Genomic DNA, 21,110 nt, shown 5'->3' with positions numbered 1-21,110 from the left:
TGAAATGATAAAATTGTGCGCGCAAACCTCACCCCGTTTAACCGCGTGGTTACCTCAGCATTGTGTGGGGTGGATCTTCGTTAAAATTTACACATGCAAATGTCAATAAATAAAATGACAGGCGCGCGAGAAACGACGTTACCGGTGATCCAGTCTCCCACAGACTAAATAAAAATAACAGATTGGACACTCGCCAGCACGTTCTGCACACCTTCCCGTTTCCCAGCCGCGCTAATATTACTGAAACATTCCTCCCAGTCCCTGATAATTTCCATTAAATATATACCATCATGTGTTATAAAACGTGCTGAAACCAGTTTTATAATAAGCCCACTCCCGGGCGTTCTTAATTACCTTTACGAGCTATATTGAAATTATAATTATTAAATTTACAATTATGTCGAAAACTAAACAGTTTTTTAAACCCTAAACACCAGAGGATCACACGAATTTGGTCATGTATGGTACTTATTTAATGTTTGGCGCGCGGGGAAACCCACTTACCTGGGCGTATGCAAGACTGCTCGTGGAGCCAGATATGGGAATACTACTAGATCTTTCCCAAACTTTTAAAAATAAATAAATAAATAAATAAATAAATAAATAAATAAATAAATAAATAAATAACCCACCAAAGCGTCGTCCCTCCACAGTCCAGCCCCGAAGCCAGCGGTGTAGCAAATATTTACCGGCGTATCGGCTGTACGTCGTAATGACACCACAATTACAGAGAGGAACTCTTCCGCTCTGGATCCCCGAGCTCGGCACTTTCTAAAGCAGGATTAGGTGCAGCGATACTTATGGACGAATACAGAAGTTCATTTTATTCAAATATCCATAAACTTTATTAAATAAGATGAACATTTATTTTAAGGCAGGGCTGCTTGAACTACATAGTCAAACAAAGGAATATTAAATATATATAATCATGAATTAACAAACGCTAGAGAGACGCATTTTTCCTATAGAATAAGAGTTAGTTTTCACAGATATATTTATAATTTAAATGAAAATTCAGAATACTAAATATCATCAATGCTATATGAAAATAACAACATTTACTTCCTTTAAAACTCCAGTTTATTACATGCATGGACACTTGATTGATAATAGATTAAATTAAACAATAAGCAACTAGTTTTCCCTTCCCATATGTTTCATTATTTGCTTTCTGGTACAGGGTTACATGAGCAACAGCGCCCCCTGCAGGGACAGTGCAGTAGTTAATTTCCTTTATTGCTAAAAATGAATTAGATATTAATTTAAAAGAAATTACAATTTTTTTAATGGTTTCATGTATTCACACATTCAAACATCATTGCCACGGCCTATTAATGTTTCTAATAAATTGCTTTATATTACATTACAGTGCATCACACTGCAGTGGATTGCACTGTTATATTAAACGTGGCTGCACTTTAGACAGTGGTCGCGATATGCAGCTTTTTGATGTTTCAATAAAGTTGCCTCGACCGGTCATGTGGCCATGTCGTGACCTGAAAAAACAAGGCCAAAGTCCACTCAGCGTCGCGCAAGGACAGTGGGCCTACAGCTAGCGATGCATTATTAAACAGAAGGCGGACTTTCTTCTGCCTTAAATGGCAGTGACATGCATAATTCGTATCGAATAACGCAGTACTGATGTCGCTCATTTAGTTACAGCAATGCTGTGCAGACATTGTACCCTTTTCAAAACAAAAGACGATTAAAAATGCTGACGAAAAACCTCGCGAAGCTTGCAGCCAATCACGAGGCTACGTTTTTGGCATGTGCGAAATTGCGCCGAACATTTTTTTAGAATTGAGCAGCCACCTGCCTACTGCTCAATTGTAAATAAATAGCCTACAATAAAATAATATACATAGCCTATACTACCTGAAGTCGTTGCAGCGTCGTAAAGTTGGAGATCCTCTATCAGATGGTGAGTCCGAAAGTTTATTTTATAAAACACCGCAGGACTGGGCAAATGTCTGGCTATAGCGCGGCATTACTCTATAATGCTGAACGATGCTTTTTGGTTTCACGTCGAACACCCCCATTTTGCTAACTAGCTGGGAAACAGGAATCACACTTTTTTATGTGTGAAGAGATGGAAGTGCCAACCAGTATGACATTTGGAAACGTTAGATCAAAGACGTAGGCTACGATTCAGTCGATTAAAGACAACCGATGCTTGTGTTAACTGAAACTTATCCTGCTTTCCTAGGTAGCTAGCCAGGTAATTTAACTCGCTTTCCCACTGACTATGTATTCATGATGATGTTTGGTAGCCTACACATTGCGCTGGAAGCAGCACCAATATTTCACAGAAACTGGTAGGTTTGGTTTTCACATTAAAAGCGACTAATTCAGACCAGAGCTTAGTTAACTGCGTAATCAATGGATTGGTATACACACCGCAGCAATAGACAGTGTGCTCTACGGGCAGATGAGACTGATCCATACTGTTAATTGGACCGATCCAATAAATTTGTAGTCCTAAAACCCGGAAGTTCGCATTTTTTGTCAGATTTCCAATGCATTCTTCCCATAGGGATTTAGTTTTCTGCCGAAAATAAGGTCTGTGGTTAACGTAAGCCTCAGAAAGTTGCGCGCTTTGGTCTGCGAGATAAAATCGGGTTTTTAAGTCGCAAGGATCGGGACGACAGATAACTATAAACTCCCCGGCCGATGTGAAAGGGGAAGCATGGGAGATGAAAGTTTTAGACCATCTTGGCGATTTATAAACACAAAACGAGACGTTTTAGTGATTGACATTCCCTCGTCTTCAGCATATAGCAATATATTTAAACCATGAAACACATAATTTGAACCAAGATTTAAACGCTACATAGTTTGTTTATATTTTTTAGCTCCATTTTATAGAGCTGAGGTCAGCTGTTACCTGGAGTCTCTCTGCAGGGCGGAGTGAATCGGTGCTGGTCTGATCAATGTTCAACGATGGCGTGGTGTATTCTGGGTGCTGCAGTCCTCATGCTGAGCCTGGGGGTGGACGGGGCAGGGGGCGGAGAAGGGGGCGGGGCAGGGGGCGGGTCCTACGTGGCGGCCGTGTACGAGCACCACGTCATTCGGAACCTGCAGCCCAAGGTTCTGCTGAGCCGACAGGAAGCGCTGGAACACATGAATAAGAACCTGGACGTGTATGAGGAGCAGGCTGCTGCTGCCGCCAAACAGGTAACACCATACCTGCACACCTGGACCTATACATCTGTAAACCTACACGTGTAAACCTCCACACCTACACCTGTTCACCTAGAAACCTACACACCTCCACCTGTATACATACAGACCTATGCCATCAAATATAAACCTACATGTGTAAACCTACACCAGTATAGCAATAAACCCACACCTGTAACCGTACATGCCTGCACCTGCATACCTACAAATGTATGCATACACCTGTTCACCTACATCTGCACACCCACAACAAGTGCTCACAGCTGGTTCGGGGTGTATTTCCTGCATTCAGGGTGCAGTAACTATGTACTTCCTGTATTCAGTGTGCAGTAACTCTCTACTTCCTGTCCTCAGGGTGCCCACATCATTGTGTTTCCAGAAGATGGCATCCATGGCTTTAACTTCAGCAGGGAGTCCATCGCTGGTTACCTGGAGACGGTGCCAGACCCCACGGCTGTGAGCTGGAACCCCTGTTCTGACCCAGCCCATTTCCCAAACACTGAGGTACTGTGAGGGAGGAACTAAGGTACTGTGCAGGTAGAAGTGAGGTTCTGTAAGCAAGGTACTATGGGAGAGGAAGGGAGGTACTATGGAAGAGGAAGTGAAGTTCTCTGTGGGGCAGTGAAGTTTTGTGTGGAAGAGAAGTACTATGGGGAAGGAAGTGAAGTGCTGTGGGGAGAAAGTGAGGTTCTGTGCAGGAGGAAGTGAGGTTCTATGGGGTAAGAAGTGAGGTTATCTGGGGGGGAGGTGAGGCTCAGTGTAGGAGGAAGCATGGTACTATGGGGGAGGAAGTGAAGTTCTGTGGGGGAGGAAGTTAGGTTCCATGTGGGAGAAAGGGAGGTACTATGGAAGAGGAAGTGAGGTTCTGTGGGGAGGAGTGAGGTTCCATGTGGGAGAAAGGGAGGTCCTATGGAAGAGGAATTTAGGTTCTTTGGGGGGGAATTGAGATTCTGTGTGGAAAGAAGAGATGTATTATGGGGCAGGAATTTAAGTTCTGTGATGAGGAAGTGAAGTATTGCGCAGGATGAAGTGAGATACTTAGTGGGAGGAAGTGAGGCTGTTTGGGGGAGGAAGCGAGGTTCTCTTGGGGAGGAAGTGAGGTACTGTGAGGGAAGAACTAAGTAAGGTACTGTGTAAGAGGAAGTGAGGTACTGTGTGGGAGGTTCCATGTGGGAGAAAGGAAGCTACTTTGGAGGATGGGGAGATTCTCTTGGGGGGGGGAAGTTCTGTGGGGAGAAAGTGAAGTTCTCTGGGGGGGAAGTGAGTCTCTGTTTGGGAGGAAATTAGGTACTATGGGGGAGGAAGCAAGGTACTATGGGGGAGGAAGTGAGGTACTATGGGGAGGAAGCAAGGTACTATGGGGGAGGAAGTGAGGTACTATGAGGGAGGAAGCAAGGTACTATGGGGAGGAAGTGAGGTACTATGGGGGAGGAAGCAAGGTACTGTGGGAGGAGGAAGTGAGGTTCCCTGGGGGGAAATGAGGCTCTGTGTGGGAGGAAGTGAGGTACTATGGGGAGAGGAAGTGAAGTACTGTGGGAGAGGAAGTGAGGTTCCATGTGGGAGAAAGGGAGATACTATTGGGGAGGAAGTCAGGTTCTGTGTAGTCAGATGGGAGGTACTGTGTGGGAGGAAATGAGGTTCTGTGAGGGAGGAAGTGCGGTACTGTACTATTTGAGAGAGATTTAATTTAGAAAGTTTTACTTTACTCCTTCTCAATGTGTCTGATGAATTTACTGTGGCTGTATGATGTAACAGCTTGTTTGATGCTGTAAAGTTCTGTTTGGGTTTGTCTCCACCTGCAGGTTCAGCATCGTCTCAGCTGCATGGCCAAGAACAACAACCTGTACCTAGTGGCAAACATGCCGGGGCGTGAGGATTGTGATGCCCAGACCCCCCCCTGCCCCCCCGATGGGCGCTACCAGTTTAACACGAATGTGGTGTTCAGTGCTAACGGCACACTGGTAGCGCGTTACCGCAAGCGGAACCTGTACTTCGAATTCGAGTTTGACATGCCTGCTGACCCCCAGCTCATCACCTTCGACACACCCTTCGCTGGTCGCTTCGGCCTGTTCACCTGCTTCGACATCCTGTTCTACAACCCAGCGGTGGAGCTGGTGGAGAAGCTGGGGGTGCGGCAGCTCATCTTCCCCACAGCCTGGATGAATCAGCTCCCCCTGCTGGCTGCCGTGCAGTTTCACCGTTCCTTCTCCTACGCCACTGGCACCTCCCTGCTGTCCGCTAACATTCGCACAGACACACTGGGAATGACCGGCAGCGGCATATTCAGCCCCTGGGAGACATTACATCACCATGCGGGGGCGAGCGAGCCGGAAGCTGGCCGGCTGCTGGTGAAAACTCTGCCTGTTCTGGACTCCCTCAGGCCTGACCTTCGACCCCACAACCCCCCCCTCCCACGACCCTTCTCTGGAGACCAGGAGCCCCAGCACTGCTTGCGGGGGGGCGACGAGTGCCAGAATACTGTCCCCGAGGGATGGGGTCGCCTTGAGGAGCCAGCTGCCCCCAGCAGCCCCTTCAAGGCAGAGATGATGTACGACAGTTTCACCATGGTGCTCGTGGAGGGCTCTGAGGGATACCTATCTGTGTGTGATAATGCACTCTGCTGCCACCTGCAGTTTCGGAGGCGAACTGCGCCCCAGGAGCTCTATGCGTTGGCGGCCTTCGACGGCCTGCACGTGGTCCACGGAACATACTACGTACAGGCGTGCGCGCTGGTTAGGTGCAGCGGTCTCACCCCTCAGACCTGTGGGGCAGAGATCGACCACGCCGACACGCTCCTGGACTTCCGGCTGATGGGAAACTTCAGCACGCGCCACGTGTTCCCAAGCGTGCTCGGGAGCCACATGCAGCTGGAACGCCCTGACCACAGCGGCTGGGAGGGGCGGGGCTTCTACATGAGCTGCCGCAAGCTGGAGCGCGGTCTGGTGACTGCTGTACTCTACGGCAGAGCGTATGACCGGGACCACACCCACACCACCGTCGGGGGGAGTGATATAAACGTGTAGAAATACTGAGAGTCTCACACTGGATTATGAACACGTGCACATGCAGTCATTTGGTGCATCATGGGGAATGGAGTGAAGTGTGTGTGTAGAACTACACTGGAAGGGTGAGAACTGGAATTTAGCTTGTGTTTTAGGACGGAGTGTAGCACAGTGGGTAGGGAACTAGACTTGTAACCGAAAGGTCGCAGGTTCGATTCCCGGGTAGGACACTGCCGTTGTACCCTTGAGCAAGGTACTTAACCGAAATTGCTTCAGTATATATCCAGCTGTATAAATGGATACAATGTAAAATGCTATGTAAAAGTTGTGTAAGTCGCTCTGGATAAGAGCATCTGCTAAATGCCTGTAATGTAAATGTAAATGTAATGTGTTTTCATTTCTGTCCTGGGACAGCGAAGGGTATTGTAAGCAGGTAAAGTGGAGTGGGGGGTAAGGTGTGAGCAGGTAAAGTGGGGGGGTAAGGTGTGAGCAGGTAAAGTGGGGGGTAAGGTCACAGATAAAATGGGGGGGTATGGTGTGAGCAGGTAAAGTGGGCGGTAAAGTGTCAGGAGGTAAAGGGGGGGTAGTAAGGTATGAGCAGGTACAGTGGGGGGAGTAAGGTATGAGCAGGTACAGTGGGGGGTGGCAAGGTGTGAGCAGACTCTAGTACACTTTTGCTGTGTGCGTTCTGAACGGGGGGTGTGCATTAGCAGGAGACTTACTGCCAATCAGTCGATACTGAACTCCAGTTGCGCGCTGCAATCAAGACCTTCTTAAAATTTGTATGCAACAAATCCTGTGTTTATGTGCAGGTACATAGTCAAAACTGAAGTTACCTGGGAACTTACAATGGTATCATAATTAATGGATACATATAAATAACTATATTTACCTCCTTCAAACCAACAGTTTATTCTGTGTATTGATACGTGATTGATATTAATTGATAATAGATTAAATTAAACAATACTGCATTATATATCATTGATTATTTACCCCCAAAAGCAATTCCTTTTCCTCTCGCACATGTTGAATTGTTTGTTTTCTGGCAGTGGGTGAAATGAGGAACAGGGTCTGCTTGTCTCCCTCTCCTGTCTGGCTTCCTGGTTAAACAATGATTTTTAAAAGAAATAAAACACATTTTTTCATATTTATATTTGCTTAACATAGTTGAGCATCTTTTCCATGGCTTAGTTTTATTTCATTCCTGTGTTACATTAAATTATATCGCAGTGCATTACACAGCAAAATGTAACATTACAGTGGATTACTGTAATATTAAATGTGGCTGTACTTTAGACTGTTTGTTTGATGTTTCAATAAATTTGTCTTGGCCTGTCAGGTGGGTAATGTCGTAACACGGCCAAAGTAAACCTTATGGTTGCACGAGGACAGGAAAAAGTTAACTAGCAGTGCGGTTTGAAACGGAAGGCGAACTGGCAGATTTAAATGGCAATACCATGTATGGTTCGTCTAAAATAAAGCAGCATTGATGGTGTTCATTTATTGACATCAGTGCTGCGAAGTCGATACACCTTCTCATTATTATTATTTTTATTTGAAACACAAAGTGCAAATGCAATACAAAACGAAGAACATCTAAAGACATCAAGACAAATGTGCAACAAATTGAGTAGGGAAAGAAAAAAGAAGAGAGGAAGACGGGGGGACACGTCTGTAAATTAGTCTGAGCGAATACTTTAACGATACACTGTACACCTTCTCAGAAACCGAACGACTGCTGATACAGTCGATAAAAAATATGTCCACGTAAGACCTTGGAAAGGTTGCAGCCAATCACGAGGCTACTTTTTGGACATGTCCGAAATTTCAACACTCATTTCGGAGAAATGAGCGCCATATACGCTTTATTATCAGCCGTTATCACAGAGTCGCGTATTTGGAGCTCCCTTTCGCCAGATGGTGAGTCCGGAATTTTCTTTAATAAAACACCGCAGAACAGGGCAAGGGTCTGGCTAACGCACGATATTATCTGATGGTAAACGGTAATTTCTGATTATACTGTCGAATATCACCAGTTTGCTAAATAGCTGGGAAACTACAGTGGCTTGAGTGTAAAATTTTGTATATGGCGCATGACGGTTTTCTCCTTCCGAACAGAAGGATTCTTGTATAACGCAGGGGACGTTGGATCAAAGACGTAAGATTTAACCGATTGAAGGTAGAACCTGGACTCGCGTTAAGTGAAGCTTATCCTGCCTTCTTGGGTAGCTAGCCAGGTATTTGAATTCGCTTTCCTATTGAATATCTATTTATGCTGGTGTTCGGTAGCCTACACATTGCGCTGGAAGCAGCGCTAATATATCGCAGAATCTTGACGCAGTTTTTTTGGTTTCACATTAAGAGCGACCAATTCAGATCAAATAATTATTGCGAGCCGAGTTAACTGGGTAAACCAATGGATTTAACGGAGTAATGAAATGAATTAAAGTTTGAGTAAAAACAGAAACCCTGCGGCTCTCCAGAAGCTGGTACGAGGACCGCTGCAATAGACAGAGTGCAGTTAAACAGACGAGACTCGGGTGCTGTCCGAATCAGACCCCTTTCACACTATTGAGTGGGCGTGCTGGGTACACTGGATGAGAAAGTTGACGGGAGAAATTTTCTCTGAATGTAGTGTACTTAAAATACTCGGATGATAAACTTATTTCTGGGTTTTTGCTGAGTACACATTGTTTGCTGCACGGTAAATATGACGGAACAGCTTCACTGACATTTTACTTCAACAAAACAACAAGGGCGACTTGTGAGCATGGCTGCGCAAGATTTAAATGCCAATTGCATAGGTAGGACGTCTGGGGGATATTTTTTGCATGTCGCATACTAAAAAGTATAGTACACGGTATGCTAGTACACAGAACACAGGAAGCAGTACATGGGGCTCTGGTTCGGACCGAGCCTCTGACCGGGGCCAGGCTAACGTTTCACCCTGTGGAGGGTTTTCCTGCTGATCTGAGGTCAGCTGTTACCTGGAGTCTCTCTGTTGCAGGGCAGAGTGGATCGGCGCTGGTCTGATCTGGGTTCAACGATGGCGTGGTGTATTCTGGGTGCTGCAGTCCTCATGCTGAGCCTGGGGGTGGACGGGGCAGGGGGCGGGGCAGGGGGCGGGTCCTACGTGGCGGCCGTGTACGAGCACCGCGTCATTCGGAACCTGCAGCCCAAGGTTCCGCTGAGCCGACAGGAAGCGCTGGAACACATGAATAAGAACCTGGACGTGTATGAGGAGCAGGCTGCTGCTGCCGCCAAACAGGTAACACCATACCTGCACACCTGGACCTATACATCTGTAAACCTACACGTGTAAACCTCCACACCTACACCAGTATAGCAATAAACCTACACCTGTAACCGTACATGCCTGCACCTGCATACCTACAGACCTATGCCTTCAAATATAAACCTGCATCCCTTCACCTGTAAACATTTACCTACACCTATGAATCTATAAACATTATACACTTGGGCACATACAGATACACACCATCAAATGTGTTGGATTGTACTTCCTGTGCTCAAGGTGCAGTAACTCTGTACTTCCTGTGTTCAAGGTGCAGTAACTCTGTCCTTCCTGTCTTCAGGGTGCCCACATCATTGTGTTTCCAGAAGATGGCATTCATAGCTTTAACTTCAGCAGGGAGTCCATCGCTGGTTACCTGGAGACGGTGCCAGATCCCACAACTGTGAGCTGGAACCCCTGTTCTGACCCAGCCCGTTTCCCAAACACTGAGGTACTGTGTGGGAGAGAGGAACTGAGTTTCTGAGTGAGAGGAAGAAAGGTATTGTGTGGGAGGAAGTCAGGTACAGTGTGAGAGGAAGTGAGTTACTGTGTGGGACTCAGTGAATTACTGTGTGAGGAAGCAAGGTTCTGTGCAGGTGTAAGTTGTGTGTAAGAGGAACTGAGATTGTGTGTAGGTGGAAGTGAGGTTGTGTGGGAGAAAGTGAGGTTCTTTGTTAGAGGAAGTGATGTACTGTGTGGGAGGAAGTAATGTCATGTGGGAGGAAGTGAGGTACTGTGTGAGAGGAAGCAAGGTTCTGTGTGAGAGGAAGTGATGTACTGTGTGGGAGGAAGTGAGGTACTGCCTGAGAGGAAGCAAGGTTCTGTGTGAGAGGAAGTGATGTACTGTGAGTGAGGTAATGAGATTATGTGTGGGAGGATGCGAGATATGGTGGGAGGTACTGTGTGGAAAGAAAGTGAGGTTCTGTGTAGGTGGATGTAAGGTTCTGTGTGAATGGAAGAAAGGTACTCTGAGAGGAAGTAAGGTTCTGTGTAAGAGGAAGTGAGGTACTGTGTGGGTAGAAGCTAGGGTCTGTGTCAGGTACTCTGGGGGAGGAAGTGAGGTACTGTGTAAGAGGAAGAGAGGTACCCTGGGAGATGAAGTGAGGTTTAGTGTGGGCGTAAGCAAGATTCTGTGTGAGAGGAAGTGAGGTACTGTGTGAGGAAGCAAGGTACTGTGGGAAAAAAGTGAGGTGCTCAGTGGGAAGTGAAGTTCTGTGGGGGAGGAAGTGAGGTACTGTGAGGGAGGAAGTGAGGTTCTGTGTGAGACGAAGCAAAGGTTCCATGTGCTTGTTTGGTGCTGTAAAGTTCTGTTCGGGTTTGTCTCCACCTGCAGGTTCTGCATCGTCTCAGCTGCATGGCCAAGAACAACGGCCTGTACCTGGTGGCAAACATGCCGGGGCGTGAGGATTGCGATGCCCAGACCCCCCCCTGTCCCCCCGATGGGCGCTACCAGTTTAACACGAATGTGGTGTTCAGTGCTAACGGCACACTGGTAGCGCGTTACCGCAAGCGGAACCTGTTCTTCGAATTTGAGTTTGACACGCCTGCTGACCCCCAGCTCATCACCTTCGACACTCCCTTCGCTGGCCGCTTCGGCCTGTTCACCTGCTTCGACATCCTGTTCTACAACCCAGCGATGGAGCTGGTGGAGAAGTTGGGCGTGCGGCAGCTCATCTTCCCCACAGCCTGGATGAACACACTCCCCCTGCTGGATTCTGTACAGTTTCACCGCTCCTTCTCCTACGCCACCAACACCACCCTCCTGTCCGCTAACCTTCGCGTAGATGCTAAGGCAATGACCGGCAGCGGGATATTCAGCCCCCGGGAGGCTCTATATCACCATGCGGGGGCGGGCGAGCCAGAAGCTGGCCGGCTGCTGGTGAAAACTCTGCCTGTTCTGGACTCCCTCAGGCCTGACCTTCGACCCCACAGCCCCCCCCTCCCACCACCCATCTCAGGAGACCAGGAGCCCCCGTGCTATCAGCAGGGGGACGGGGAGTGCCAGAGGACTGTCCCTGAGGGAAGGAGTCGCCCAGAGGAGCCAGCTGCCCCCAGCAGCCCCTTCAAGGCGGATATGATGAGCGACAATTACACCATGGTGCTCATAGAGGGTGCTGAGGGAAACCAGTCTGTGTGTGATAATGCACTCTGCTGCCACCTGCAGTTCCAAAGGCGCACTGCGCCCCAGGAGCTCTACGCCCTGGCGGCCTTCGATGGCCTGCACGTGGTTGATGGAACATACTACTTGCAGGTGTGCGCGCTGATTAGGTGCAGCGGTCTCACCCCTCAGACCTGTGGGGCAGCGATCGACCACGCCGACACGCTCCTGGACTTCCGGCTGATGGGAAACTTCAGCACGCCCCACGTGTTCCCAAGCGTGCTCGGGAGCCACATGCAGCTGGACCGCATCGACCACAGCGGCTGGGAAGGGCGGGGCTTCTACATGAGCCGCCACGGGATGGAGCGCGGTCTGGTGACTGCTGCGCTCTATGGCAGAGCGTATGACCGGGACCACACCCACACCTCACCGCACCCACAGCTCACTGTGACCACACCCACACCTCACTGTGACCGCACCCACAACTCACCACGACCGCACCCACAACTCACCGTGACCACACCCACACCTCACCCTGACCACACCCACACCTCACCTCACAGTGAATCAGCCCATGAGGAAATGTCCTGTACTTCCCTCCTTTTGGGTGTTTAACTGTGTCACCCTTTTTTTGCACCATCACTGTGGCTGGTTTCTTATTCCTTCATCTCCTGCATTCTTGATTGTTTTAATACTTTGTTGATTATACTGTCTTTGTCAGTGTGTGCTACAATTAACTGCCACACACAAAGGAAATTTTCCACTTGTTTTAACAATAAAGTTCTCTTCTATTCTGTCCTATTTCTAGGGTTTTATTAAAACACCAGAATCACACACAAGCTTTCCAGCACAGGCTCACAGGCACACAAGCTCACAGATGCACAAGCTCACGGGGATGTTAGTAATGAAGACAGCAGTAATGCTGAGGGTGAAGATAAGTCTGACAGAGAGAGGAAATTGGGGATTTGTTTTCTCCTGTGGAGATGCCCCATGATAATTTCCCCATAGACAAGAGGCCAGCACAAAAATGGCCAAAACAGACTAAATTTAACATGATGTTTGGCTGATGTTCCTATTCATTATGCCCAGGGTATACAACATTAACACACAGACGATGTAAAAGACCAATGGAAGGATTTTAGAAGACTCTATTGGCTATGACAGCGAGGATAGTTTAGGAATTCTGTTAAAATCACAATGTTGAAATTCTTATTTCATCAATTGAAGAAGTGCTATGCGCAGGCCAGAATATTACTTCAGCATGGGATTTTAACATAGTAACTGAAGAACAATAACTGATTTTTAAAGGAGAAGGGTTGGTCAGATATTAACGGAAACACATGCAAGGCTTTTACCATGAAGATCCGTTCTAAGATTCTATCCATGTTATGTGGGGGTTTCAAGGGCTGACACAAAACTAAGACAAGAATGGGTAGGATTTATGGTTCAAATATACAGCTCAAGTAATCTTCAAACGAGATCTGTGAATGCACACACCTTGGCGCGACGAGTGCCAACACAATGGAAGGGGATAAAATAAAAAAATACTAAAAATTATGTACATCGGCTGAAAGATCAATCCCTGATTTCAGAATTAAAACTCAATTCAAAAAGGTAGTACAATTAAGGGTTTTTGACGCCGCTGGCTTACGGGCAAGACAATGCAAATATTTGACTAACGTTAGGTTCACTTAAATTAGAGTGCCTTTTAAGGACTATTAGATTATTTCTGGTTATATTAATTTAGCTAGCTAGCTAACGTTAGCTAGCTAGGTAGTTTGCTTTCATAAGGCAATGTTATCGATAACGTTAGCTAGCTAGTTTGCTTTTATGAGGACGTTATAGTTGTGCTTTTATCTTAACTTGGCTAGCTAGATAACAAAAATTATAATTGGATACAAGTCAACGTCCTTACCTTAGTTATCTATCGATACTTGATATACTACTAAGCTAGCTAGCTTGTGAAAAGTCTCCCAAAAAGAGCGCTTATCATGGGGGTAGCTATGGTAACGGGGCACGGTCTGTCAACCATAGCTAACTGACAGTTCTCATGACCACGCCCAGACGGTTCGGGTGAACTTTTATAGTGGGAAATTTAGGCTTAGAAAAATACGTTTGAAAGTACATTGAAATGACTGAATAATAAAATTATGCACATTTGTTTTGTTGTTGCCTAAAGGCAACTGGGAAGTGTCACGTTCAACCACCATGGTACTCCTTTAAGTCCAAATGTTTCGGAAAGTCGTGGGAGGAGGCGGATACAGCAAGTCTCCAAAGCCCGAAACAGTCGCCAGTTTTTCATTACATATTGTAATGAACTAAATCTCACCGGCAGGGGGTGAACACCAACTGGATCAACAGGGTAACGTAAGGCTGCCATCACCTTTTTTTATTTGCTTAATCGGTATGGTCCGGTAAGAGTTGTCAGTTTTACACACACAGGGGCGGACACCACAGTTATGGAGCAAAATAGCTTTATTTAATAGTTTAAAAACTTGCAATCAAGGGGAGGCATAAGTCAACATTACTCATGCAAGAAACACATTCAAGGCTATAGTTAAAAATGGGTACTGTAGCTTTTTACCATTATCTAGGCCTACACGATGTTTCCTTCTTGTAAACAGGTCCACACTTGTGTCACGGCAATACCAGTTCAAAAGCTGTTCGCATCACACACCCCTTTAAAGTGTGAGCAGGCCTAATTTAAGTATATAAGTTAACTGTTCACACTTCAAACCCCATTATGGCTACACAACCCATAATCACTAGTACCACAACACTAAATTACACTTACAGTTGAAACTTTCCCCCACCTAGCAAGTACTCCCTTACTCAATTCATTAAAATATAGGCAAACAAACATACATAAAACGAACACACATGCGTTAATGAAAAGGTCCGGACTTCCCTCATCCGGTGGCCGTCGAGAACAACGCAGCACTGGTGTTCATTTATTTACATCAGTGCTGCGAAGACGGTTGCCTATATCTTTTCACAAACCAAACGATTGCTAATCCAGTCGATTAAAAACAAATATGCACGCGTAAAGCCTTACAAAGCTTGCAGCCAATTACAAGGCTACTTTTTTGACGTGCGAAATTGCATCAATCAATTCTTATAAATGAACGGCGTGCACGGGATAATTTACTATCGGCGGTCATCGCAGAGACGCAGAGCTTGAAAGCCTTCATCAGATGCTAAATCCGAAAACTTCTCTTATAAAACAGGGTAATGGCCGGGCCAACTCGCGGTGTTATTCTCTGATGTGAACGATGCTTTTTGATCATGCGTCATTATCTGGATTTGGATAGAAAGGGTGTCGCTATTTGGCTAAATTCTGAAAATATTACCGGAGATAGGTTCGTTACTTAATACAAACAACCTACATGCATTGGCTATGATTACACGCCACAAAGAAATTTCTGGGACATACCATAACACTAGCAATCTGACCGAAGGTACCGAGAGTGAAATATTACATTTTACATTTCATTACATGCATTTAGCTGAGGCTCTTATCGAGAGCTCAAATCCATTTATAAAGCTAGAAACAATGCAGGTTAAGTACCTTGCTCAAGGGAATCGAATCTGTGGGCTTTAGGTTACAAGACCAGGTCCTTACCCATTACACTACCCTGCCGCCCATTTAACCCCGAGGTAGGGGTAAAAACTATTGCGCGCGTGGAGGACACCTAACTGTCTTAATGGCTTTAAAAGTTTACACAAAGTAAGGCGATTCAATACACTTCCATATTATACAATACAAACAGTCTTTAATTTGTCTTTTTGTCTTTTCTTTAAGTGTTTTCATTTACACATGTGTTTCGTGGTCTACATATATCAGCGAAAATCTATCCGAAGACTACATTATTCTCCGGTTCCCGTCTAGTGTCTGTTTGATCCAAACAGCTGTATCAGTCGATGCCACCACGTAGCCTAAATTTAAAGTTGAGTTCAATATATTTACGAATATCCAGGCTGAGTTAAATTAGTCCAATTAATTGGTTAATTGAAAGTCTCCTGACAATTGGCTAACAACCCCGTTCGGTTGAACCCCGCAAAGCGGTGTCTGCCTGTCTAGCAATCCCAGTAAGCTTGCATGCAATTTCAGATCTGTGTGATCTGTTAGTCACTAAACGATTGTTTACGATTACATACATTTGGCTTGTGTGGACATATACCCACACAATACAGAAACCGAAAAATACATATTATGCCAAAGAGAGAAATTGTTGCAAGATATTGCATTTGTCGTCAAAGTGTGTTTGGTGAAGAGTTTGAAGTGTTTCCATAATGTGTGCCAGTACAGGATATGTAAAAGTAGTGCATTATTTATATGATTTGTGTTTTTAAGGGCCCGTTTCACAGGCAATGTCCTGGGTTCGAATCCTGGGATGGGCCTTTCTGTGTGGAGTTTGTGATGCTCTGGTTTCCTCCCACAGTCCGAAGACATGTAGTAGGCTAATTGGATACTCTAAATTGCCCATAGGTATGAGTGTGTGAGTAAATGGTGAGTGCATTCGTGTGTGTGCCCTGCGATAGTTTGCGACCTGTCCAGGGTGTATTCCTGCCTCTCACCCAATGCATGCTGGGATAGGCTCCAGCACCCCCGGTGACCAGGATAAGCGGGTATAGATAATAGATGGATGCTATGGCCTAGTTTTATTAAATACCTGAGTTGCATTACATAACATAATGATGAGAGCAGGCCATTCAGACCAACAATGCTATTTTCCTGACTAAATTGTACCTAGTGCTCTGATTGTCTACAGATGAGGTTATCTAACACTGTATCAAGACTGGTCTTGAAAATCCCTTCTTGAGTGGTCTTGAGTTTCACCCTCTACAACAGCGGTGTCAAACTCGTTGCCATGGAGGGCCGTGTGTATGCAGGTTTTCATTCCAACCAATTAATGCTGCCTTAATTGAGTCCAATTACTCATTCAGCCATATGCGTTTAACTGCATTGAAGCACAGAATATAAGAGAATTTTTATTTAGACAATGCGGGTCACCATAGACGTCGGGTCACCATTGTGCACAAACCTGCATCCCTAATTCAGCAAATAATTTAACTAATTATATAATCAAGATCTGAGGCTGGAATGAAAACCTGCATACACACGACCCTCCATGGCAACGAGTTTGACACCACTGCTCTACAACATGACCGGGCAGGCTAGTCCAAATATCAACTACTTCCTGTGTGAAATGTCATCTCTACTTCTGCACATCATCTCCTGTTCCCTCGCCCCTCACCATTCCAAAAGATTTGCTTACCCTATTTTACTTTTCTACTTTCAAAAAAACATTTCATTGGTGTTTACTCTATTATAGGAAGTCCTGACACCTTCCATCCAGGCATTCTGCACCTCCCTACCCTTTTCACTCTCTGACCTCCCTGCCCCCCAAGTCCCTAATTTAAATAATCCTTTTACATAATTACAGTGCATTACACAACAAAAGTTAACATTGCAGGGGATTACACTGTATTATATTAAATGTGGCTGTACTTTAGACAGCCAGACGTTTCAATAAATTAGTCTTGGCCTGCTGTCTGTTGGGTCATGTCGTTGCCGTAACGACACGGCTGAAGTCCACTTAGAGTTGCATGAGGACAGTGAAAGTTCACGAGCAGCACAGCAGGCAGGTTGGGAAACTGGCAGATAAAAAAAATTCTGAAAGATTCATTTCAAATAAAGCAGCACTGCTGTTGTTCGTGTATTGACATTGACAGCGCTCTGAAGACAATACACCTTCCCACAAACCCAAAGACTGCTAATCCAGCTGATTTTAAATTATGTCCCCCAAAATATGCCAAGGCCTCGTAAAGGTTGTAGCCAACCACGAAGCTACTTTCTTGACGTGTGAAATTTCACCGCTCATTTCTTGGAATTGAGTGGCATGTATGCTTTATCAGCTGTCATTACGGAGTCACGTCGCGATCCTTCACCAGATGGCGAGTCCGGAATTTTCTTTAGTAAAACAGGGTAAAAGTCTGGCTAATGCACTGCATTATCTGATGGTAAATTATGCTTTCTTATTATGCTGTTGAATGTCACAGGTTTGTATAACAGGCGGGGAAACTATAATGGCATCATAAGTGTAAAGTTCTGTTCATGGTGCATGATGGTCTTGTCCGGTTGAACACTAGGACAGTTCTAACATAACGCAGCTCATGTTAGATCACAGATGGAAGATTTAACCAATCACAGGGGCAAGGCAGATATAGTATAATGGGTCAGTTGCTGTTGTACCCTTGAGCAAGGTAATTAACCTGCATCACTTCAGTATATATCCAGCCGTATAAATGGATGCAATGTAGAAAGTTATGTAGGTCGCTCTGGATAAGAGCGTCTGCTAAATGCCTGTAATGTAATGGTTATCCTGGATGAGAAAGTTTAAGGGGCGAATCTGATCTGAGGTCAGCTGTTACCTGGAGTCTCTCTGTTGCAGGGCAGAGTGGATCGGCGCTGGTCTGATCAGGGTTCAACGATGGCGTGGTGTATTCTGGGTGCTGCAGTCCTCATGCTGAGCCTGGGGGTGGATGGGGCAGGGGGTGGAGAAGGGGGCGGGGCAGGGGGTGGGTCCTACGTGGCGGCCGTGTACGAGCACCACCTCATTCGGAACCTGCAGCCCAAGGTTTCGCTGAGCCGGCAGGAAGCGCTGGAACACATGAATAAGAACCTGGACGTGTATGAGGAGCAGGCTGCTGCTGCCGCCAAACAGGTAACACCATGCCTGCACACCTGGGCCTACACATCTGTAAACCTACACGTGTAAACCTCCACACCTACACCTGTTCACCTAGAAACCTACACACCTCCACCTGTATACATACAGACCTATGCCTTCAAATATAAACCTGCATCCCTTTACCTGTAAACATATGAACCTACACCTGTGCATCTATAAACATATGCATACACATACATATGCATACACAACATCAATTGTGTTGGATTGTACTTCCTGCATTCAGTGTGCAGTAACTCTCTACTTCCTGTCCTCAGGGTGCCCACATCATTGTGTTTCCAGAAGATGGCATCCATGGCTTTAACTTCAGCAGGGAGTCCATCGCTGGTTACCTGGAGACGGTGCCAGACCCCACGGCTGTGAGCTGGAACCCCTGTTCTGACCCAACCCGCTTCCCTAATACTGAGGTACTGTGATGGGGAGGAACTGAGGTACTCTGGGGGAGGAAGTGAGGTACTGTGAGGTGGGGTACTGCTTGAGAGTAAGTTAGGATCTGTGCAGGAGGAAGCAAGGTCCCGCGAGTGGAAGTGAGGTTCTCTGTGGAAGGATGTGAAATGTGGTGTGGGAGGAAATGAGGTTCTGTGAGGGGAAAAAACAAGGTTCTTTGTAAGAGGAAGTGAGGTACTGTGAGGGTTAGGGTTAATGAGGTTGTGTGAGATGAAGTGAGATACTGTGTGGAAGTGATGTTCTGCGTGGCAGGATGTGAGATACTGTGTGGGAGCAAATGAGGAACTGTTTAGGAAGAAGCAAGGTTCTATGTGAGAGGATGTAAAGTTCTGGGTGAAAGGAAGTCAGGTTTTGAGTGAGGTCATGAGATTCTGTGTGTGGAAATGTGAGGTTCTGTGGAGGAGGAGGTGAGGTACAGTGTGAGAGGAAATAAGGTTGTATGAGATGAAGTGAGGTAAATCACTTCATCTCATGAATCACCAAATCTTTACGTTTCTTAACAATTAATTGTGGTGCATTTGGGCCTGTCTCCACCTGCAGGTTCTGCATCGTCTCAGCTGCATGGCCAAGAACAACGGCCTGTACCTGGTGGCAAACATGCCGGGGCGTGAGGATTGTGATGCCCAGACCCCCCCCTGCCCCCCCGATGGGCGCTACCAGTTTAACACGAATGTGGTGTTCAGTGCTAACGGCACACTGGTGGCGCGTTACCGCAAGCGGAACCTGTACATCGAATTCGAGTTTGACACGCCTGCTGACCCCCAGCTCATCACCTTCGACACACCCTTCGCTGGTCGCTTCGGCCTGTTCACCTGCTTCGACATCCTGTTCTACAACCCAGCGATGGAGCTGGTGGAGAAGCTGGGGGTGTGGCAGCTGGTCTTCCCCACAGCCTGGATAAACACGCTTCCCCTGATGGATTCTGTACAGTTTCACCGCTCCTTCTCCTACGCCACCAACACCACCCTCCTGTCCGCTAACCTTCGCGTAGATGCTGAGGCAATGACCGGCAGCGGGATATTCAGCCCCCGGGAGGCTCTATATCACCACGCACGGGCGGGCGAGCCAGAAGCTGGCCGGCTGCTGGTGAAAACTCTGCCTGTTCTGGACTCCCACAGGCCTGACCTGATGGAGTCCAGAACAGGCCCCCCCCTCCCACCAACCTTCTCAGGAGAGCAGGAATCCCAGCAATACCAGCAGGGGGACGGGGAGTGCCAGCGGACTGTCCCTGAGGGAAGGGGTCACCCAGAGGAGCCAGCTGCCCCCAGCAGCCCCTTCAAGGCAGTGATGATATACGACCATTACGCCATGGTGCTCGTAGAGGGTGCTGAGGGAAACCTGTCTGTGTGTGACAACGCACTCTGCTGCCACCTGCAGTTCCGAAGGCGCACTGCACCCCAGGAGCTCTATGCCCTGGCAGCCTTCGATGGCCTGCATATGAACAGTACGTACTATGTTCAGGTGTGCGCGCTGATTAGGTGCAGCGGTCTGACCCCTCAGACCTGTGGGAAAGCGATCGACCACGCCGACACGCTCCTGGACTTCCGGCTGATGGGAAACTTCAGCACGCGCCACGTGTTCCCAAGCGTGCTCGGGAGCCACATGCAGCTGGACCGCATCGACCACAGCGGCTGGGAGGGGCGGGGCTTCTACATGACCCGCCACGGGATGGAGCGCGGTCTGGTGACTGCTGCGCTCTGCGGCAGAGCGTATGACCGGGACCACACCCACACCGCCGTCAGGGGAGTGATATAAACGTGTAGAAATACTGACTGTCTCACACTGGAATATGAACACGTGCACATGCAGTCATTTGGTGCATCATGGGGAATGGAGTGAAGTGTGTGTGTAGAACTACACTGGAAGGGTGAGAACTGGAATTTAGCTTGTATTTTTGTTTCTGTCCTGGGACAGCGAAGGGTATGGTAAGCAGGTAAAGTGGGGGGGGGGGGTAAACAGGTAAAGTGGGGGGTAAGGTGAAATCTGCATTCAGTAACTCGGGTGGTGAATTTCCTCATCGATGGAGCTCATTCTCTCTAGAGATCCACACTGTAGCTGTCAAAGTAGCACGAAAACTGTAAGATTTCAATAAAAAATCATCAATAAGTTCAAATGAAAGCTCAGAACGATATGACATTTCTTGCATTTGTGAAAACGGTGGCTCTCTAGCACACTTCTGCTGTGTGCACTGTGAGAAAAGCTCTTGTGTGATTCTTACCCTGTGGCCAGGAGTCAGTTTATAAGAACACCTGAGTCTGTATTGGGGGGGATGGGGGGGGGGACGGGTGGGCGTACTAGCAGGAGACTTACTGGCAATCAGCAGATACTGA

General features: G+C 46.9%; 4 protein-coding genes across 15 annotated transcripts in view; 3 read left to right on the top strand and 1 right to left on the bottom strand.

Annotated features, from left to right (window-relative positions):
* wu:fc38h03 (acetylcholinesterase collagenic tail peptide) overlaps positions 1–3,008 on the bottom strand; it is a 13,683-nt gene extending 10,675 nt beyond the window's left edge. For 5 of the 7 annotated variants that reach the window (XM_064349116.1, XM_064349111.1, XM_064349117.1 and 2 more), the window contains exon 1: positions 2,885–3,008. The gene's annotated coding sequence lies outside the window, so the exon portion shown is untranslated. Of the gene's footprint in view, positions 1–504; positions 1,543–2,884 lie in introns of those variants that run through there. The other 2 variants (XM_064349112.1, XM_064349114.1) reach the window with 2 other exon arrangements.
* LOC135262185 (biotinidase-like) lies at positions 1,784–7,336 on the top strand. Of its 2 annotated transcripts, XM_064349103.1 has the most exons (4): positions 1,784–1,921; positions 2,902–3,174; positions 3,535–3,684; positions 4,983–7,336. In XM_064349103.1, exons 1-4 carry the CDS (start codon positions 1,919–1,921, stop codon positions 6,201–6,203), a joined length of 1,647 nt encoding a protein of 548 aa, XP_064205173.1. In that variant the 5' UTR covers positions 1,784–1,918; the 3' UTR covers positions 6,204–7,336. The 2 variants fall into 2 exon arrangements, with proteins under 2 accessions (XP_064205173.1, XP_064205174.1); XM_064349104.1 differs by lacking the exon at positions 1,784–1,921 and having other exon boundaries at positions 2,941–3,174.
* Positions 7,337–7,833: 497 nt separating this feature from the next.
* On the top strand, positions 7,834–12,374 carry LOC135262183 (biotinidase-like). 5 transcript variants are annotated; one of them, XM_064349097.1, is made up of 5 exons: positions 7,834–8,105; positions 8,304–8,422; positions 9,193–9,453; positions 9,782–9,931; positions 10,814–12,374. In XM_064349097.1, the coding sequence occupies exons 3-5, from the start codon at positions 9,232–9,234 to the stop codon at positions 12,191–12,193; spliced, it is 1,752 nt and encodes a 583-aa protein (XP_064205167.1). In that variant the 5' UTR covers positions 7,834–8,105; positions 8,304–8,422; positions 9,193–9,231; the 3' UTR covers positions 12,194–12,374. The 5 variants fall into 5 exon arrangements, with proteins under 5 accessions (XP_064205167.1, XP_064205163.1, XP_064205164.1 ...); XM_064349096.1 differs by having other exon boundaries at positions 8,092–8,181; XM_064349093.1 differs by lacking the exon at positions 8,304–8,422.
* Positions 12,375–14,726: 2,352 nt separating this feature from the next.
* Positions 14,727–20,898, top strand: LOC135262186 (biotinidase-like). The gene is made up of 4 exons (XM_064349105.1): positions 14,727–14,806; positions 18,034–18,306; positions 18,591–18,740; positions 19,321–20,898. The coding sequence occupies exons 2-4, from the start codon at positions 18,073–18,075 to the stop codon at positions 20,533–20,535; spliced, it is 1,599 nt and encodes a 532-aa protein (XP_064205175.1). The 5' UTR covers positions 14,727–14,806; positions 18,034–18,072; the 3' UTR covers positions 20,536–20,898.
* The last annotated feature ends 212 nt before the right edge of the window (positions 20,899–21,110 follow it).

Source organism: Anguilla rostrata, chromosome 8 (assembly GCF_018555375.3).
Source record: "Anguilla rostrata isolate EN2019 chromosome 8, ASM1855537v3, whole genome shotgun sequence".
Lineage (NCBI taxonomy): Eukaryota > Metazoa > Chordata > Actinopteri > Anguilliformes > Anguillidae > Anguilla > Anguilla rostrata.
The sequence above is the reverse complement of the archived record's forward strand: the minus strand, read 5'-3'. Positions and strand labels throughout refer to the sequence as shown.

Coding starts and splice junctions, on each gene's coding strand:
- LOC135262183 (XM_064349093.1), top strand. Junction 9,454..9,781: donor CTGCTGCTGCCGCCAAACAG/GTAACACCATAC, acceptor TCCTGTCTTCAG/GGTGCCCACATCATTGTGTT. Junction 9,932..10,813: donor CCCGTTTCCCAAACACTGAG/GTACTGTGTGGG, acceptor CTCCACCTGCAG/GTTCTGCATCGTCTCAGCTG.
- LOC135262185 (XM_064349103.1), top strand. Junction 3,175..3,534: donor CTGCTGCTGCCGCCAAACAG/GTAACACCATAC, acceptor TCCTGTCCTCAG/GGTGCCCACATCATTGTGTT. Junction 3,685..4,982: donor CCCATTTCCCAAACACTGAG/GTACTGTGAGGG, acceptor CTCCACCTGCAG/GTTCAGCATCGTCTCAGCTG.
- LOC135262186 (XM_064349105.1), top strand. CDS start 18,073: ATGGCGTGGTGTATTCTGGGTGCTGCAGTCCTCATGCTGAGCCTGGGG. Junction 18,307..18,590: donor CTGCTGCTGCCGCCAAACAG/GTAACACCATGC, acceptor TCCTGTCCTCAG/GGTGCCCACATCATTGTGTT. Junction 18,741..19,320: donor CCCGCTTCCCTAATACTGAG/GTACTGTGATGG, acceptor CTCCACCTGCAG/GTTCTGCATCGTCTCAGCTG.